Raw genomic sequence first — 20066 nt, forward strand, 5'->3', positions numbered from 1 at the left:
GGAGAGACGCCGATCTGGATGAGAGAGCTAGGCAGCCCGCACGGTGTGTGAAGGAAAAAATCAAGTGCTCGACGTCTCCAAAACACTTGAGTGCTGTATAGATTAACCGTTTTGTAATGATATGTACCGAGGCGTGAAGAAACTAAACTCACATCAGTTTGACACGTGGCTTTAATGATAAGCAAAACTAATCTATACTTGACATTCACAGGGACAACTATGAATTCTCTCCAGGTGAGCTATCAAATAATCAATCACCAAACCGTGCGCATGCACATCCCCCTTATCCCAAGTCAACCATTTGGCGCCAAAGCTGCAGCCCCCTTTCAAGTTTCAACTGCAGTTAGGCAGCCACCTTCCCGCCTTTTCCTTCCTCGTATCTTCTCCAGCTACTACTCCTTCTGTCCTTCCTCTCATCCTCCTCCCTCCTCCTCCTGTTCACCATAAAACCACGGCATTGTAGCAGACGTTGCTATCAATGGTCACCACCGCATCCACCTCGTCGCCACCGCTCTTTCGGCCACCATGGCCAAATTGCTCATCCCAATCATCATCTTCCATGTCGGCCTCGTGCTGATCGCTGTCGCGGCTGCCGCTGCCGCCGCACCACCAGCAGTGGCCGACGACGACCGGTCCGCGCTCCTCGCCTTCCTCTCGAACGTCTCGGCTGACCCCGGCAGCGCCCTCGCGGACTGGGGCCGCTCGCCGGAGTTCTGCAACTGGACGGGCGTCATCTGCGGCGGCCCAGGCCGGCGGCGTGTCACGCAACTGGTGCTTAGTGGGAAGGGGCTCTCCGGCGTGATCTCGCCGGCGCTGGGGCGGCTGTCTCTCGTCACGGTCCTTGATCTGTCGAGCAATGCTTTCGCCGGCACGATCCCGCCGGAGCTCGGCGCGCTGTCAATGCTGGCGCAGCTGAGCTTGACCAACAACCTCCTCGAAGGGGCGATCCCCGCCGGCCTCGGCTTCCTCCAGAGGCTATACTACCTCGACCTCAGCGACAACCGGCTCTCTGGCGGCATACCGGCGGCGCTCTTCTGCAACTGCTCGTCCTTGCAGTACCTGGACCTCGCCAACAACTCCCTCGCCGGCGACATCCCCTACGCCGACGAGTGCCGCGTCCCCAGCCTCCGGTTCCTCCTCCTCTGGTCGAACGACCTGTCCGGCGAGATCCCGCCGGCGCTGGCCAACTCCCCCATCCTCGAGTGGGTCGACTTCGAGTCCAACTACCTCTCCGGCGAGCTGCCGTCGCGGGTGTTCGACAAGCTGCCGCGGCTGCAGTTCCTCTACCTCTCCTACAACAACTTCTCCAGCCACGGTGGCAACACCGACCTCGGCCCCTTCTTCCGCTCCCTGAGCAACTGCACCCGCCTTCAGGAGCTCGAGCTCGCCGGGAACGACCTCGGCGGCCGGCTCGTCGGCGAACTCCCGGGCGGGCTCCGGCAACTCCACCTCGAGGACAACGCCATCTGGGGCCCCATCCCGCCCAACATCTCCGGCCTCGTCAACCTCACCTACCTCAACCTCTCCAACAACCTGCTCAACGGCTCCATCCCGCCGGACATGTCGCGGATGCGGCGGCTCGAGCGGCTGTACCTGTCGCACAACCTTCTCTCCGGCGAGATCCCCGAGTCCATCGGCGAGATTCCGCACCTCGGCCTCGTCGACCTCTCCGGCAACCGCCTCGCCGGAGCGATCCCGGACACGTTCTCCAACCTGACGCAGCTCCGGCGGCTAATGCTCCACCACAACCGGCTCTCCGGGGCCATTCCCCCCAGCCTCGGCGACTGCCTTAACCTTGAAATCTTGGATCTCTCCTACAATGGCCTGCAAGGCCCGATCCCGGCGCACGTCGCCGCGCTGAGCAGCCTCAAACTCTACCTGAACCTGTCGAACAACCACCTCGAGGGCCCTCTCCCCCTCGAGCTCAGTAAGATGGACATGATCCTGGCGCTCGACCTGTCGGCGAACGAGCTCACCGGCGCTATCCCGGCGCAGCTCGGCAGCTGCGTCGCGCTCGAGTTCCTCAACCTCTCCGGCAACGCGCTGCGCGGCGCGCTCCCGGCGCCCGTCGTGGCGCTGCCGTTCCTGCGGACGCTCGACGTGTCACGCAACGCGCTCTCCGGGCCCCTGCCGGAGTCCCTACAGGTGTCCACGTCGCTCCGGGAGGCGGACTTCTCGTACAACAACTTCTCCGGCGAGGTGCCGCGCGCCGGCGTGCTGGCGAGCCTCTCGCCGGAGGCATTCCGCGGCAACCCCGGGCTCTGCGGCTACGTCCCCGGCATTGCCGCGTGCGAGCCCAAGCGCGCGCCCCGCCGCCGCCGCCCGCTGCTCCCTGCCGTCGTTGGAATCGTCGCCGCAGTGTCTCTCATGCTCAGCGCGGTCGGGTGCCGGTCCATGGCGACGGCGAGGGCGAAGCGGTTGGGGCGCCGGTCGGTGCGCCTCGTCGACGGCGAGGAGGAAGTGGAGAGGGAGCACCCGAGGATATCGTACCGGGAGCTCGCCGAGGCGACCGGCGGCTTCGTCCAGGAGGGCCTGATCGGCGCGGGGCGTTTCGGTCGCGTGTACGAGGGGACGCTCCGAGGCGGCGCGCGCGTCGCTGTGAAGGTGCTCGACCCGAAGGGCGGCGGCGAGGTCTCCGGCAGCTTCAAGAGGGAGTGCGAGGTGCTGAGACGGACGCGGCACAAGAACCTCGTCAGGGTGATCACCACCTGCAGCACGGCCGGGTTCAACGCGCTCGTGCTCCCCCTGATGCCCAATGGCAGCCTCGACGGCTTCCTCTACCCGCACGGCGGCGGCGACAATGGCGACGGCGGCGGCCTCGACTTCGGCCAGATCATGGGGATCGCGAGCGACGTCGCCGAGGGGATGGCCTACCTACACCACTACGCGCCGGTCAGGGTCGTGCACTGCGACCTCAAGCCGAGCAACGTCCTCCTCGACGAGGGGATGCGCGCCGTCATCTCGGACTTCGGCATCGCCCGGCTCCTCGCCGGCGCCGGCGCCGGCGAAGCCAGCTCAACCAGCGAAGAGTCCGCCCCGTGCAACTCCATCACCGGACTGTTGCAAGGCTCCGTTGGGTACATCGCACCTGGTACGTGTTGGCCCATGCACATGTGTACGCATGCACACGATGATAATGACACCAGTACTTGATACTACACGTACATGCATAACTATTCCACGTAATTAATCATGAACTAATCCTGTGATTAGTAACTGCTGTAATTTGTGTTTGTTCTTTCATTAGAGTATGGATTGGGAGGGCATCCATCGACGCAGGGCGACGTGTACAGCTTCGGCGTGATGCTCCTGGAGCTCATCACCGGGAAGCGGCCGACGGACGTGATCTTCCACGAGGGGCTCACGCTGCACGACTGGGTGAGGCGGCACTACCCGCACGACGTCGCGGCCGTCCTCGCGCACGCGCCGTGGCGAGGGCGGCCGCTGCAGTCGCCGCCGGCGGCGGCGGCCGAGGTCGCCGTCGTCGAGCTGATCGAGCTCGGGCTCGTGTGCACGCAGCACTCGCCGGCGCTGCGCCCCACCATGGCCGACGTCTGCCACGAGATCACGCTGCTCAGGGAGGACCTCGCCCGCCACGGCGCCGCCGACGGCCGCCGCTCGTTCTCGACCAAGGACTCGCTGTTCTCCAACTAAATCCACAACGAATTCTTTAGGATAAATAATCCATCAGTGCACGCAAACCACACGCCAGGAAACATCGATCGATGCGTGCTGCAGCTGCCGCTGCTGTTTTCGTGGTGGTGGATTCGACGACGGGTCGTCTCCCTCACCTCCGGCCGGCACCACCATTGATGATTTGTTTATTCCATGGTTGGAAGTCGCCTACTAAACTAGTGCTGATTCTTTGAGTTGTTAATTCTGCAATGGAGGCGGCACTCGATTAAACCCGTGCTGCGTGTTGCGAACATGTCGGACTCCATTAGTAGCCGTTTAGGAAGCGAAAAGGCTCTTGAGTTAGGTCATTATTCAGGTGCTCACGATCAAGCATAAACAAAACCCTAGCTACTACTTAATTGTACCCGAAAGATCATGGTCGGCGCTGTCATTCGATGCATCTGATGAATGATCATGTATGATTGTCTGAAGAGAATGTAATGCCCTCTTCACCACCAACGTATCGTATAATGTTGTTGGAGATTTGACAGGAACTTCCGTGTTCTTATCGTGGAGATCAATTAGGCTTTTTAATTAGCACGCCTGCTAGCTTTAATGCAGTCAACTTGGATGATGTGTTAGAGTTCTGAAAGTGATAGACACATTGGTTACGCAGTTATACATGATCAAGGAAGATCGTTGGGTTGCATTTTGTTATTGTTGTGGGGTTTTGACCTGCTGGGTATATATAAACCCTAACTGCGACTAGCGAAGATACGATCTGTGTGTGCATTAGCCCCTGGATTACTATGTTCTAGTCAGAAAGCAAAAATACGTTTCAAAAAAAAAAGTCAGAAAGCAAAAAGGCTTTGAGGTGTATCAATCTGTCAGGTGTGGATGGTATGATACAATGTGTATACTTTCACACTTAGTTTGTGACATTGCATGCATCAACAGCCTGATTGTTGGACTGACGTATGCTGCTAAAGTGTCTATAAACTAGGGCTGTTTGCTGGCATAATCACAGCAACACGCAAAGATTGATGTGACTGTAACTAGCTAAGTGATTTCTAATTCATTCTGCACTTGGTTTGTCTTTTTGTTCTTTTTCGTACAAAAGATGGTACTACCCCTTTTACAAAAGAGTAAATATAATATATAATGCAGATGAACACAGAAACTTACAAGACCGTACCATGTATTTTCCCAGTGCGATCCATCTAATGCTATGATCATCCCATCTTTTTCAAAATCGATGGCATAACCATGTGGCATTATACCCCTTCTTCAATCACATATATCCATGTCTTGCCCTCCCTCCCACAAAATTTAAATTGCATATATAGTCTCCAACATGGTCGTCCCCAATTTAGTATTCTTGACAAAGTGTGGGTTTACACTTTAGACATGTAGCTATATGTACACATGTACTCCCTGCGTCCCAAATTATTGTTCAATTTAACTACATCCTAAGTCAAACAAGTCAAATTTTAACTAAGTTTATAGGGTACAAAATTAAGCCCCAGTTTTTTTAGGCGAATAAATTGAGCTCCAGTTGGTTGTTCAGGGATGAAATTGAGCCCCTTTGCTTCAACTACTTTCTCCATAGAGTGCTCTCTACCAAACGGCAGGATTCGTTATCAACTTAATTACATCGAAGCTTAAGCTATATATCTTCCACTTTCTCTCCTTTCTGCACAAACAACATTTGTACCACAACTGTGTGCTATAATTTTAGTTGCCCTGATTGGCATCAAGAACACGTATGAATGCACTATAGCCTATGCAAGCTTAATCCTTTAGAGGAGGTTTGACCTATACCTCCATATAAATTGTATTTTCTAGATTGGAACCATCTAGAGGTGAGCCATACAAATTGATCTCTTTGTGTGGAAGAATCTGGGCCACCCTTTGAACATTGTTTCCTATTCGAAAACAATGCTATAAAGATCCCTATATAACCTCAAAAATGGCCTATAGACCCAGCTTTCGGAGCAATGGCGGTCCACACCACAAACACGCTTCTTAACCACCACCTAATTACCACAAGCTTACACGGGTCTACAAGGCAACAAGACAAATACAGAACAGTTTCACCACGGTGCAAATCCTCGGTGGGCCCATGCGGCCGCACGCACGGTACTTTTTGTACGCAAGCACAGGGCACAGAGACACACACATGATTGCCCCCACTAATCACCTTTGTCTAATCCACCGCCTCGCTCACTAATCCACACCTTAATTACCTCGTTTGCGTGCTAATCCACTTCGGTTAGATTCCACACCTTAATTACCACGTTTGCATCCATACGGCAGGGCCCCACGTTTCAGTGAACCACTTTAGGTGCCGAGCCAGTCGTGTTACGACACGTGTTCCTGGATGCAAAGTCAAATACTTGGCGCCAATGGGTAACGGCTGCAGCCAAACGGCAGTTAGGCAGGGATGCCTCCTTTTCCCTCCTTTAAAATCCCCAGCGGTGTAGCAAACGTTGCTATCACCAAGCATTTGCTCTCCAATGTCTTGAGCTCTCTCCAGCGCCTCATGCTTCCATGGAGGCTGCGCCGATCTCCGCCGCCATCTTCACCTTCATTCTCATCTTCCTCTCCCATGGTCTGAGCCCAACTCTTTCAGCTGGCGGGTCAGATGATCGCTCTGCGCTTCTATCCTTTAAGTCTGGCGTGTCTAGCGATCCCCATGGAGCGCTAGCTAGCTGGGGTTCATCCAATGTGTGCAACTGGACTGGTGTTGCTTGCGACATGGCCGAGAGGCGTGTCGTGAAGCTGACCCTAAGAGATCAAAAGCTCACCGGTGAGGTCTCTCCAGCACTTGGCAACCTCTCCCACCTCAACATACTCAACCTCTCGGGAAACCTCTTCACCGGGAGGGTTCCGTCGGAGTTGGGGAACCTTTTTCACCTCACTTTACTAGACATATCGATGAATTCATTTGCCGGGAAAATCCCTCCAGAGCTCGGCAACCTCTCTAGCCTCAATTACTTTGACCTCTCTGGAAACTCGTTTATTGGAGGAGTGCCGCCGGAGCTCGGAAACCTCTCCAAGCTGAAGCAATTGAGCATTGGCGGCAACGGTTTGGAGGGACCGATTCCGGTTGAGCTCACACGCATTCGGAACCTCATTTACCTCAACCTTGGCGAAAACAACTTGTCCGGGCACATCCCGGAGGCCATCTTTTGCAACTTCTCCAACTTGCAGTACATTGACCTCTCCTCCAATTTCCTTGCCGGCAAGATCCCCATCCGAGGAGATTGCCCACTCCCTGACCTGATGTTCTTGGTCTTGTGGTCGAACAACCTCGTCGGCGGCATCCCGCCCTCGATATCCAACTCGACTAAGCTCGAATGGCTGCTGCTGGAGAATAACTTCCTCACCGGCGAGCTGCCGTCCGACATGTTCAGCAACATGAGGGACTTGGAGCTCCTCTACCTCTCATACAACTACCTAGAGAGTCCAGAGAACAACACCAACCTTGACCCGTTCTTTGCCTCCCTGACAAACTGCACCAGCCTGAAAGAGCTCGGCGTCTCCTGGAACGAGATCGCCGGCATGATGCCGCCGCTCATCGGCCGCCTCTCCCCGGGCCTCAAGCAGCTCCACCTGGAGTACAACAAGATCTTCGGCCCTATCCCGGCCAACCTCACCAACCTCGCCAACCTCACCACGCTGAACCTCTCCCACAACCACCTCAACGGCTCGATCCCGTCGGGCATCGCCGCCATGCAGCGGTTCGAGCGGCTGTACCTGTCCAACAACCTGCTCTCCGGCGAGATCCCGCCGCCGCTCGGCGCGATCCCACGGCTGGGGCTCGTCGACCTCTCCCACAACCGGCTCACCGGCGCCATCCCGGCCACCCTCTCCAACCTCACGCAGCTGCGCGTCCTCGTGCTGGGCCACAACCGTCTCTCCGGCGCCATTCCTCCGAGCCTCGCCCAATGCGTGAACCTGCAGAATTTCGATCTCTCCCACAACGCGTTGCGGGGGAAGATCCCGGCGGACCTCTCCGCGCTCAGTGGCTTGCTCTACCTGAACCTCTCCGGCAACCAGCTGGAAGGCCCGATCCCGGCGACCATTAGCAAGATGGTGATGCTGCAGGTGCTCAACCTGTCGTCGAACAGGCTCTCCGGCACGATCCCGCCGCAGCTCGGCAGCTGCGTCGCGCTCGAGTACCTCAACGTCTCCGGCAACGCGCTGGATGGCGGCCTCCCGGAGACCGTCGCCGCCCTGCCGTTCCTGCAGGTCCTCGACGTGTCGCGCAACGCCCTGACGGGCGCGCTGCCGCTGGCGCTAGAGACGGCGGCGGCGCTGCGACGCGTCAACTTCTCCTACAACGGATTCTCCGGCGAGGTGCCGGGCACCGGGGCCTTCGCGAGCTTCCCGCCGGACGCGTTCCTCGGCGACGCCGGCCTGTGCGGGCCCGTCGCTGGGTTGGCTCCGTGCGGCGGTGGCGGCACGAGGCACCGCGTGTTCCGTGACCAGCGCGTGGTGCTGCCCGTGGTGATCACGGTCGTTGGGTTCGCGCTGGCCATCGTCGGCGCCGTAGTGTGCCGCGCGGCGGCGACAGCGGAGGTGCGGCGAGACTCGCGGCGCTCGATGTCGACGCTGCTGACCGACGCCGGCGACGAGCCGGCGGAGAGGGACCACCCGAGGGTGTCGCACCGGGAGCTCGCCGAGGCGACGCGCGGCTTCGAGCCGTCGAGCCTCATCGGCGCGGGGCGGTTCGGGCGTGTCTACGAGGGCACGCTCCGCGACGGAACGCGCGTCGCCGTCAAGGTTCTCGACCCCAAGGGCGGCGGCGAGGTCTCCCGGAGCTTCAAGCGGGAGTGCCAGGTGCTGCGGCGGACACGCCACCGGAACCTGGTGCGCGTGGTCACCGCGTGCAGCCAGCCGGACTTCCACGCGCTCGTGCTCCCGCTGATGCCCAACGGCAGCCTCGAGAGCCGCCTCTACCCGCCCGACGGTGGGCCGGGGCGCGGCCTCGGCCTCGCGCAGGTGGTCGCCATCGCCGGCGACGTCGCCGAGGGGCTCGCCTACCTGCACCACTACGCGCCGGTCCGCGTCGTGCACTGCGACCTGAAGCCGAGCAACGTCCTCCTCGACGACGACATGACCGCCGTCGTGGCCGACTTCGGCATTGCGCAGCTGGTCAAGGACGTCGGCGACGACAGCGGCTTCTGCGGTGACACCGGCTCAGGTGATCCGTGCAACTCCATCACCGGATTGTTGCAAGGTTCAGTCGGCTACATCGCACCCGGTACTGCCCGTGCACATCCATTTATCTGACACTAAACAAAGTTGATGATTAACCTAAACCTTGCGACATTTGCTGAACATTTTCTCGTGCTCTGTTCTTGCATGGTTCAGAGTACGGATTGGGAGGTCACCCATCAACCCAGGGCGACGTGTACAGCTACGGCGTGATGCTTCTCGAGCTGATCACGGGGAAGAGGCCGACCGACGTGATCTTCCAGGAGGGGCTCACGCTCCACGATTGGGTTAAGAGGCACTACCCGCACGACGTCGGCGAGGTCGTTGCGCGGTCGTGGCTGACGGACGCGGCGTCGGCGGTGGCGGATGAGAGGCTCATGGCAGATGTCATGGGGGAGCTGATCGACCTCGGGCTCGAGTGCACGCAGCACTCGCCGTCGGCGCGGCCAACCATGGTGGAGGTGTGCCACGAGATCACCCTGCTCAAGGAAGACCTCGCCAAGCACCGGGGCGCGGCGGTCACGACGGCGAGGGGGCCAGCGTCGATGACGATGACGGCCAGCGAGCGGTCGTACTCCACCACGGATTCGTCTTTCTGAATGTTTATTGCGCTGGAAAAATGTTTAGGAACAAGCTGCATGCATTGGGCACTTTAATTTGGTCCTTGTATATGTAGGCATCTAGCTCCCTTATGATAATTGTGATGTTTTAGCGAGCGGTCGTTCTACACCACGGATTCGACGATTGGTCTTTCTGACATGTAGTGAAAAAAAGTTCAGGATACAAGCTGCATGCAGCCATGCACTGCGTACTACTTTTGATTCTCATTTCTAAAATTGATATTTTGTAATTTTTAGAAGATATATGCAAAATATATTTTGTAGGTTTGATAATATACAAAACGGAAATAGTGATAACATTGCGTTTAAATCCATAAAGTTAAAGTAGGAGTATCGTTTGGTATATGTTGGAGGAACTACATCCGTATTTTTAGTCTCCCTTTCACGCACTGCTTTGACAATTTGCCACCGTATCATAATGACATGTGAGACTGTTTATGCCATTTCATCTGTTAGAATACAAATATTGAATTGCCAATATGTCATAGCGACATTTGTTAGATTTCGAATCTTTCATCTGAATTAGAAGTCTCAAATAATTACCAATATATGAAAGAAATCTAAACAAACATTGGAAAGTAAATCTCTTATATCTTTTTAATAGCAAAATTACACATATATTTTCCTTTTATTTTTAAGATATATTACTTTAATTATTGCAACTCACTTAGGATCTTGCCGCAAGGCAGTGTTAAAATGCCTTTTTTTGTAAAGCTATGGTATAGTTAAGGTGCATTCTAAAATTATGCAATTATCCTTTAAGATAAATAGGAAGTGGACATAGCCTCTTATTTTGTGTATACAAGCTGTGACAATATATGTGTCGGTGCGGAATCTGGCCGACATGTTTATATACGTAGTTTTACCGTGCGTTAGATCGGATATGGCCTAGCACACAATGACTCAGGATTTATACTGGTTCGGGCAATGGGCCCTACGTCCTGTCAGGGATCGGTTGGTCGATTATATTCGTGAGGCTAGGTGCTCGAAATTTGCAGTGGGGGTACAAACGAGTGAGGAGTGGAGAAGAGGGTGTTCAAGGCCCGATCGTGCTCTGGTCCGAGTGGAGGAGAGTGACGGGGGCTCAAACGTTCGCTAAGTGTTGGAGTGTCTCGAGAGAGCCAGAGAGTCTGTGTCTGGGAGAGAGAGGGCCCGTCCCCTTTTATAGTCCAAGGGGACGACCTTACAAGCCAGAGAGAGGGAGAGAGAGTGCACGGGCGTTGCCTAGTCTTGTCGTTGCTTATGTCACTGGGTACGGTATGGCCATCATCCTCTTTCCCTGTTCATGCTCTGTTGTGACGGGCAGGTAGCACAGCGTCCGACTGACACGGCACGACGGCACTGTGCGGTGCGTGCGCAGGGCATGGTGAGGTACGATCCTCTGTACGGTGGTTGACTTGGGTGTTTTCCCTTATCTGCTCCACCTACTCCCCGGGCCCACACTGAAGGAGCGTCCCCGGTCGGTTGTCCCGTTCGGTCCCGACCATGTCGGTCAGGAGGAGCGGTGTGCGTCAGTTCGGCATACCCCTGGTCGGGGGAACTTGATTGGGGTCGGACTCTGTTCCCAGCCCCGACCAGGCCTCCTGGTCGGAGGCGCCAGTCGGTGGCCGGATCAAGGTCTCGGCCTTGCGTCGCATATCTGGGCCGGCCCAGACGTGCGTTGTCGTTGTGCCTCTTGTTGGGCCGAGCGTTGCGGAAAGATGGTTTCATTGAGGACCCCGGGTCTATGGACCCGTCAATATGATCTATGCAACGACTAATGAACATCATTTGTAGTATGATACTGAACATGAATATCACTATAGTTCTGAATACAAAAAAACATATGCCATCCATCGATTTAACGATAAGGTTGCTAAGATCATTTCTCCCTTCAATTAGGTGTACTAATAGACTTAGAAAATTTTATAAATTTAAGAAACTCATCACTCTACCATTCATTATGACCTAGTAAATTGAAGAAAAAAAGATAAATAGTGGAATGATTTAGGTTATCAAAAATATAAATTAGTTTTATGTTGATTATGAATCAAAATATTGAGCCTTTGGGAAGTTTTTAACAAAATGCTGTAACGACCTATATTCGTATTAGACGAGACAGAAATGAGACAAAATAACGAGGAGAGAGCTAGGGGTGGGGTTGGTCTGAAGGGTCGCTAAGGAGCTGCTTCAAGGTAGGTTTAAAAAAATAACAAGAATCTCGAATTTTCTCTTCTTCCCATTGAAATAAACTTTACATTAGAGGATTATATGTAAAATTGTTCGAAGTCTATGCGTGCAAGTTGCTACCACATAGTCGTCAATGAAATAGTTGATGCATACTCTTTTATCTCACCCGCACGATGGACTTATTCTATTGGGTTGGTTTCCAAAGTGGCTTCTATTGGTTTTTTTACTAATTCTTAACAGTTTGCTCAATTATTTTTTATCTAACTTCCAATGTTCGGTTACTTTACATAAAAATAAAAATTGGATTGAACTTCATATGAATATATGGACTGCTAACAATAACATTGCTAATAAGAAAATATACATCGAAATAACTTGGAAATTCAAAGTTTCTAAATTTGGACCCTAAATATGTTTTGACACTACCAACACTATGACATGGAATAATTAGAATATTGTGAAATATTTATTCTTTAAAAACATTTAAATAACGAATAAAATTTGTTAACTAAATCTTACATGACCTAGAAGAAAAATCTATCAATTCAGACTTTTTCTTTGTTGCATTTGCTTGTAGAAAGTTGGAAAAATAACCTTGCTCGAAGATCAATGACATAAATTTGTGTACAAGTGAGTTTGAACAAATATTAGTGAAAGTGAAACAATTTATACGCATGCAGAATAATTATACATGTAATGAAGAACAAGTATGTGTAAACATGGAATGAATAATCACGAATGCACAATGGAACAAATATTAATAGTGAGACAATAATCATAAAGGTGGAATGTTGCGGGAACAAATCTCAATGAAAGAGGAACAATTTATACGCACAATAAGATATTCAAGGAACAAATAATAGTTATGTTTGAACATGGAACATATAATCGTGAACGTGGAGCACTTGATACGCACAGTTGTTACAAATATGAGTGAAGGTGGAGCAATTTATACGTATAGAAGGAAGAATTATTCATGGAACAAAAAGAAGAACAAGCCGGTGTAAACATGGAACAAATAATTATAAACATGGAAAAATTCTTACACTTAATGAATAAATATTAATGAAAATGGAATATTTTTTGTGAAACATGGTACAATCACAAACGCTCACATACATGTACGCACACTCACCCCTATGAATACATGTACGCAACATACCCCTATGAGTAACTCCGTGAGCCTGAACCGACAAATATTCAGATTGGCGAAGTCACCATAGGCGTTTCACTATCATGTCACAATCACGTACCAATGAAAAAATAACATCGTTAACTCCTAAAATAAATCTAAGAAAGATACAAACACCTTATACTATAACTTAATGTCATATGTGGGCGTGACTTGAATCATATACTAACTTAATGTACTTTTCAATAGACTTTCATGATCAGATATGAGTTGCTCACATTCCAACTTTTTTTATGATTACTTAACTTTTTATTAAGCACTCAAGTTTCAATAGATTATTTCTCCTTAAAAAATATATACTCCTTCATGAACCTCATACAACCTAGCTTAAGCCGAAGCCTAAGAAGGAATAAGCTGAGTTCTTTATTTGAACAATGTCTCCTTTACTTTTCATGTAATTAGCTATTTTATGCCCTAGTAAATTGGTTAAAAAAATTTAGGTTTTCGATCCACACTTGCATGATTTCTTAAACATACTTTTATATTGTAACAATACACTACCACAAAATAAAAATTATCCTACTAATAAATTAATAGGACATGTTGAGTAATTAAGGCAACATTTTGTCTTCTATAGTGGTGCACTAGCATTAGGGAGCCAATAACTAAAACACTAACCGATGTGAACGTTGCAGCACATGAATCTTGTGACATCTATCATGTTCGTAGTTACCATATGGGTTTGTGGACAATTTTGACATTTTTTATTTTTATTGAGATTTTGAATGTGAGATTCAAGGATTCCGACCTAATAGAAGAGAAGTCATTCTAAATTTCTAATCAGGTTGGGTCAACAAGAAGTTTTCAATATATACTAAAGAAATTTTGCCTTTTAACATATTGTTTTCTCAAAATAAAAAGATAACTGAGTTTTATGGATCACAAAATGCTCAAGTCTATAACATTGTATGCATGTTTCTAAAGAGAACAAAGTCAAAATAAAGAACTTCTTCATTATGTACCGATGCTAGTTTATTTATGTTTGCAGTTTTGTAAAGTCGTGAACATTGTAATAGATTCGCCTAACTTTTGTTGTTAGTCGAACAAGTGCCTAGTACTCCATTAAAGTGCTGAGTCGGCACAAATCGCACATACTATATGTTAACATTTAAACTTAAGCATCGCTCTATATTGAGTGATTTTGCATTTCAATATATATACATAAAGCGTCACCGAATAAATATATAGCGCAATCCGGCGAAGAAAATTTTAAGAAAGAAGTTATGCGGACGAAATAATTTGCATACAAACTTCATATTGGCCACCAACCACAAGTCAGCAATACAAGGATGAGTGTATACCATGTCTGGTATTATGCACACATTCTAATCAGTAATCACACCTTATAGTATTTTGATCAACCATTTTGCGTAGAAACTGAAGTAGTGAATCACACCAGTCTACTAATATTTCTTGGACTTAGTCTGGTCAATGGCCTTCAGACCTGTTGCCCTGTACTTTCTCCACGTACCATCCCTAAGGCAAGCGATCTCGTGCGCCATGTCATCCATGGTTGGCCTCATCGACGGCACGAGCTGCGAGCACGCAACGCCGAGCTCAAGCAGCTCCATGACCATGACGACGATGACCTCCATCTCGCACCTGGGCGGGCCAAATGGCAGCACAGACGGCGGATCACGAGGCAGCCAACGCTCAGCGACGGCGTCCACGTCGTGCTGCAGGCAGCGTTTCTTGGCCCAGTCGTGCAGGCCGTGCCCCTCCTCGGAGATCACGTCCGTCGGCCTCTTCCCGGAGATCATCTCCAGGAGCATCACCCCGAAGCTGTACACGTCGCCTTGCGTAGAAGGGCGGCCTCCCAATCCATACTCTGCATCGAAATTTCAAAGCCAGATGCTCAGAGAGATGAGCTAGCGAGTGAGCACAGAACCTGTTCACCATGGTGATCTCCATGTACCGGGCGCAATGTAGCCAACAGAGCCTTGTAACAGCCGAGTGATGGAGTTGCATACGGACGTCGACGCCTCGCCCACCTCTGGATCTCTGGCGCCCGTGATCACCAGTTTCGAGATGCCGAAATCGGAGACGATGGCGGTCATGTCGCCGTCGAGGAGGACGTTGCTCGGCTTGAGGTCGCAGTGCACGACCTTGACGGGGGCGTGGTGGTGCAGGTACGCCATGCCCTCGGCGACGTTACTGGCGATGCCGAGCAGCAGGTCCAGGTCCAGCTGGCGTGGCCCCTCCGGCTTGCCGCCACAGGGAGGCCCGTGGATGAGGCTATCGAGGCTGCCGTTCGGCATGAACGGGAGCACGACGGCCTTGAAGTCTGGCGTACTGCACGTGGTGATCACCCGGATGAGGTTCCGGTGCCGGATGCTCCTGAGCACCCGGCATTCCCTCTCGAAGCTGCCCGCGATCACCTCGCCAGCGTGGTCCTGGTGCAGGACTTTGATGGCGATCACTGTCCCGCCATGGAGGACACCCCTGTAGACATGCCCGTATCCTCCTTTCCCAATCAAATTCACTTCTGAAAAGCCATCGGTCGCGTCGACAAGCTGACGATATGAGATCCTTGGATGTTCATCACTCTCCTTTTTGCCCGTGGCATTGCCCTGTACTGTCGGGAAATGTGATAGTTGAATGGATGGGGCTGTCAACCTCAAACGAGTCTTCATTAGGTCGTGATCAACAACGCACACCATGGCCAATAAACCGGCAGCAATGGCGACGACGACAATGATGGCTATGTACAGGAAGTGACCATGTTTTCCACTGCATGGCGCCAAGCCGAGAATAGACCCACATAGGTCAGGATTGCCGAGAAATGAGTCATCAGTGAGGTTTGCAAATGCTCCTTCACTGGACACCTCACCGGTGAAGTTATTGTATGAGAAGTTGGCAAACTGGAGCACTGGTGATGCTTGCAAAGACTGAGGAATCATACCAGTAAGCCTATTGAAAGAAACGTCAAGGACATGGAGGCTGGTTGGCAGAGCGCCAATGGAAGAAGGAAGGGCGCCTTGCAGAAAGTTTCTGGAGAGATTGACATACTCAACCTCAGCACAGCCCTTGATCTGCGCTGGTATTGCCGCCGAGAGCTTGTTCGCCGACAAGTCAAGAGCCTGGATCTTGTCCATATTGCCAAATTCCAATGGTATGGGGCCCTCTAAGAGATTGTTAGAGAGATTAAGATAGATTTGGAGGCTACTAAGCCCAGCTACACCATCAGGAATTTGACCAGTAAGTTTGTTGTAAGAAAGGTCCAAGATCATGCTGCAGCTGAGACCAGGTGGTATGGTACCCGAGAGCTGGTTATGGTCAAGAACAAGGTACCCCAACTTAGTGAGGTTGGACAAAGTCTCTGGTATTGTGCCTTGAAGACCATTATAAGATATGTCCATGATACTTAAGTGCTGAGCTAAGCCGATGGATTTGGGTATTTCACCGTTGATCTGGTTATTTGCCAGGACTAACTGTGTGAGCCAACCTGGCTGGAATATCTCTAAGGGGATTGGGCCTTCCAACATGTTGTTGTCCAGGCATAAATCTGTCAGTGAAGGAAGGTTTCCGATGGCATGAGGAATTGTGCCGGTGATTTCGTTGTCATTCAAATAAAGCTTGGAGAGATTGGTTGATGACAAATTGCCAATGATCGGCGGGATCTTGCCTCCAATGCCGTTTGAGTCCACTCCAAGCTCTTGTAAGCTGGTGCAGTTCACTAGAGAAGCAAGAAAAGGCTCAAGGTTAGTGTTCCCGTCATCACTTGAGAAATTGTTGTTAGACAGGTAGAGGTACTTGAGGGATGGCATCTTGTTGAACATTTGGGATGGCAGTTGACCACCAAGGAAATTGTTCTGCAAAAGCACCCAGTCAAGTCGAGTAAAATTCGAAATTGATGAGGGGATGACGCCGACGAGCTTATTTTCGAAGAGGATGATCTTCTTTAGGTACGGCAGCCGACATCGTGTAGAGAAAGGGATCTCACCAGTGAGGGAGTTGGTTCTCAGGTCAATGTAGGTTAAGGAAGAGCAGTTGCAGATAGCTTCGGGGATGCTACCAGTGAGGTTGTTGCCATACAGGGAGAGGTAGGTTAAGCTTCTCAGAAGACCTAGCGCTTCTGGGATTACCCCGTCGAGTAAGTTGATGTTAAGGTTCAGTTCCGCGAGCTGGGACAACATGCCGAGCTCTGGTGGGATGCTACCAGAGAGTTGGTTGCTCTGGAGGTCAAGCCTCACAAGCGCGGAGAGGTTGCCGATTGCTGGGGAGATGATGCCAGTGAGGTTGGAGTTAGAGAGAAGAAGGTAAATCACGCGCCCTCTTGAGTCACATGTAACACCAGTCCAATTGCACGTTTTGGGGAAGCCCCAATCAGAGAGGTTGCCCCAGACGCAGGACTTGAAGGAGAGCAACGCAGTGCGATCACTGGCTTGCGAATCCACCACGGAGGCATGGCTGGAGCTGACAACGGCAACGGCAATGGTAATTAGGGCGAGGAATCTAGGCATTGTGGGGATTATGAGGAGGTTTGGAGAGCTAATACCAGTAAGGGGCCATCTTTGCTATGAATTGTAGGAACACACCTCTAGATGTGGAGATCCCTACCTTAGCTTGTGGGATTGATGACTGATGAAAGGCTAAGCTATGGGTAGATGGTGGTTTAAATAGGGGATGAAAGGATAAGCAGGGGGAGTGGGTCATGGAAGGCATTGACTGAAGGGTCTATGCTTTTTTTTGGCCGCCAAATTTTGACTCTGGCTGTGGTAGGAATTGTAATGTAATGCTGAACTGTCATGGTGATTAGTGAACACTGCAAAAGCCTGATATCATGGCCTACTACTGGTGATACTGGTGAGATCCCGTTGACATCACACCCAGACTTGTTTTCTATCCTGACCACTAACTGGAGACAGGCACATTACACGTGTTAGGGCCTCCTCCCACGGGACCTAGAACAATTTCACATTTTCAAACAATACCCGTAGATATCTCCACCGAGTATTACCCCTAGGGAAGTGTTTGGATACAAACTGGTATTTTACATATATTTCTTAGTTAAGATACAAAAACTTTCCGATGAAATACACTCAAATCTAAACAAAACTTTGCAGTTACTTGATCACTACGATCATGACGTATCACCTTCATGCTAACGCCATCAAGTAACTCAGTGAAAGCGTCAGCCAGTGTTGGTGTACTATGTGTATTAGGGCCCAATAGGCCCATGTAAGACATCTACATAGCTACCCTCTAGGGTTAGCCCATAATCTATCTATTACCTTATAGTATGGTATCAGCCTAGGTTAGGGTTAGGGTTACCTGTGACTGGCGCCGCCGCCGCCGCCGCCGTCACCGCCGACGCCGCCGCCGCCGGCCGGCGCCATGGCCGGCGACTCCTTCCCCCCTCCCCTCTCCTCTTTCCCCTCTCTCCTTCCCTCGTGGGCGCAGGTGGCGGCCGCCGACCGGCCCCCTGCGGCCGCGGCTCTGGCGGCCGTCGGGGCGGGCCCTGCCGCCGCCGCCGCCGCCGACGGGGCGGGGGAGGGGGCGGATGCTATAGGGATTAAAGCCACATTTCCCGCCGCTGCGGCTCGCCGCGCGGGCGAGCGCGCGGGCGAACACGCGGGAGGGGAAGCTGCCGCCGCCGCCGCCGAAGTTGCTGGTCGCACGGTCGAGCGCGCGGGCGAGCGCGCGGGCGTGCAGGCCGGCGGGGACGCCGCCGCCGCCGCTGCCGCTGCGGCTCGCCGCGCGGGCGAGCGCGCGGGCGCGCAGGCCGGCGGGGACGCCGCCGCCGCCGCCGCCGCCGCCGCCGCCCTCTACCCGACGCCTCCTGCCCCTGGTTTTCAACCGGGGGTGGGGGGGACTGCTGCCCCTGTTTTTACAGGGGTGGCAGCTGCTCCTGTGGGGGGAGGGGCTGCTCGCCTACCTTTCCCCGCCCCGCCTCCTCTACCACCTCCGGATGGGAACCTCGCGACAGCCCTCGTCGCTGCCCGGGCTGCCGCTGCCGAGGGACAGGCGCGCCTGCGCGCGGCAGCCCTGGCCTGGGAGCGGGAGCGGGATGCGGCCGACATCTTGGCCCGTCAGATCGCCGAGGCGGAGCAGCTCCTCACGATGTCCCACGACAGCACGGCCACCTCCTCCGGCTCCGGTGCTCCCCGTCCGCCTGTGGTGGCCTGGACCGATCCGGCCGATCCACTTGTCGCACAGCTCCACTACCAGGCCGGGGGTGTCCAGAACATCAAGAGCTTGGTCCCCGTCGTCCTCGACCCTGAGTCGCCCTCCTACGCCCGCTGGCGGGACATGGTCCTGCTCATTCTCCGCCGTTACGCCCTCGACGACCACGTCCTCACCGACACCTTCCCTGCGGCCCGGACAGCTGCGTGGGTTCGCCTCGACAGCATCGTCCTGTCGTGGATCCTGGGGACCATCTCCCTCGACCTCCACGATCTCGTCCGCGGCACCCCCGACACCACCGCCCGCCGGGCCTGGCTGGCGCTCGAGGGTCAGTTCCTGGGCAACGCCGAAGCCCGGGCCCTTCGTCTCGATGCGAGCTTCCGCACCTTCGTCCAGGGCGACCTCTCCGTTGGTGAGTTCTGCCGGAAGATGAAGACCATGGCGGACTCCCTCGGGGACCTTGGCTGGGCCGTGGAGGACCGGATCTTGGTTCTCAACGTTCTTCGCGGCCTCAGCGACCGCTACGCCCACCTCCGCACCTGGATCACCCGGCAGCGACCTTTCCCCACCTTCCTCCAGGTCCGGGATGATCTTGTCATGGAGGAGCTTACTCAGGGCATCCAGCCCGGGTCCCTTCCTGCGCCGGGGTCCGCGTCTTCCTCGACCGCGCTTGCTGTGACTCCACCGCCACGACCCTCCGCTTCGCCACCGTCGTCCCTTCTTGGTCCCCCCCCTCCTGGGCCGAGCGGGGGTGGGGGGGGCCGTGGCGGCCGCCGTCGCCGTGGTGGGGGACGTGGTGGGGGGCGCGGTGGGGGCACACCGGCGGGCACACCGACGCCTCCACGGGGTTCTCCCTGGCCGTCCTTTACCCACCCATGGTCAGGGCGCATCTCTATGTGGCCTTTCCAGGCCACCGGCGAGCCTCGTCCACCGGCCGCCATGCTCGCTGGCGCTGTCCCAGCTGCTCAGTTCGCGTCGCCGTGGGCTCCTCCTCAGTTTGCGTCGCCGTGGGCTCCTCCTCCCGGGGCCTCGCCTGGGCCTGTCGGATGGGACCCGACTGCCTTGGCACGCTCCTTCGGCACCATGGCCCTGACTCCTCCAGTCGGTCAGGACTGGATCGC

The 20066-nt window shown here is 53.3% G+C and overlaps 3 protein-coding genes across 4 annotated transcripts; 2 read left to right on the forward strand and 1 right to left on the reverse strand.

Annotated features, from left to right (window-relative positions):
- Positions 1 to 54: 54 nt before the first annotated feature.
- On the forward strand, positions 55 to 4126 carry LOC101775121 (putative leucine-rich repeat receptor-like serine/threonine-protein kinase At2g24130). Its single transcript, XM_004964590.3, has 2 exons — positions 55 to 3091; positions 3248 to 4126. The coding sequence occupies exons 1-2, from the start codon at positions 526 to 528 to the stop codon at positions 3652 to 3654; spliced, it is 2973 nt and encodes a 990-aa protein (XP_004964647.1). The 5' UTR covers positions 55 to 525; the 3' UTR covers positions 3655 to 4126.
- Positions 4127 to 6128: 2002 nt separating this feature from the next.
- On the forward strand, positions 6129 to 9640 carry LOC101775524 (putative leucine-rich repeat receptor-like serine/threonine-protein kinase At2g24130). Its single transcript, XM_014805011.2, has 2 exons — positions 6129 to 8884; positions 8995 to 9640. Exons 1-2 carry the CDS (start codon positions 6166 to 6168, stop codon positions 9435 to 9437), a joined length of 3162 nt encoding a protein of 1053 aa, XP_014660497.1. The 5' UTR covers positions 6129 to 6165; the 3' UTR covers positions 9438 to 9640.
- A 4417-nt stretch (positions 9641 to 14057) lies between these two features.
- On the reverse strand, positions 14058 to 17959 carry LOC101775936 (putative leucine-rich repeat receptor-like serine/threonine-protein kinase At2g24130). 2 transcript variants are annotated; one of them, XM_022825847.1, is made up of 3 exons: positions 16573 to 16624; positions 14735 to 16495; positions 14058 to 14647 (listed from the first exon to the last, which is right to left on the reverse strand). In XM_022825847.1, coding segments are annotated over exons 1-3 (2187 nt in total). In that variant the 5' UTR covers positions 16574 to 16624; the 3' UTR covers positions 14058 to 14222. The 2 variants fall into 2 exon arrangements, with proteins under 2 accessions (XP_022681582.1, XP_004964649.1); XM_004964592.4 differs by having other exon boundaries at positions 14735 to 17959.
- Between the last annotated feature and the right edge of the window lie 2107 nt (positions 17960 to 20066).

The sequence above is a fragment of the Setaria italica genome, chromosome IV, assembly GCF_000263155.2.
Source record: "Setaria italica strain Yugu1 chromosome IV, Setaria_italica_v2.0, whole genome shotgun sequence".
Taxonomy (NCBI): domain Eukaryota; kingdom Viridiplantae; phylum Streptophyta; class Magnoliopsida; order Poales; family Poaceae; genus Setaria; species Setaria italica.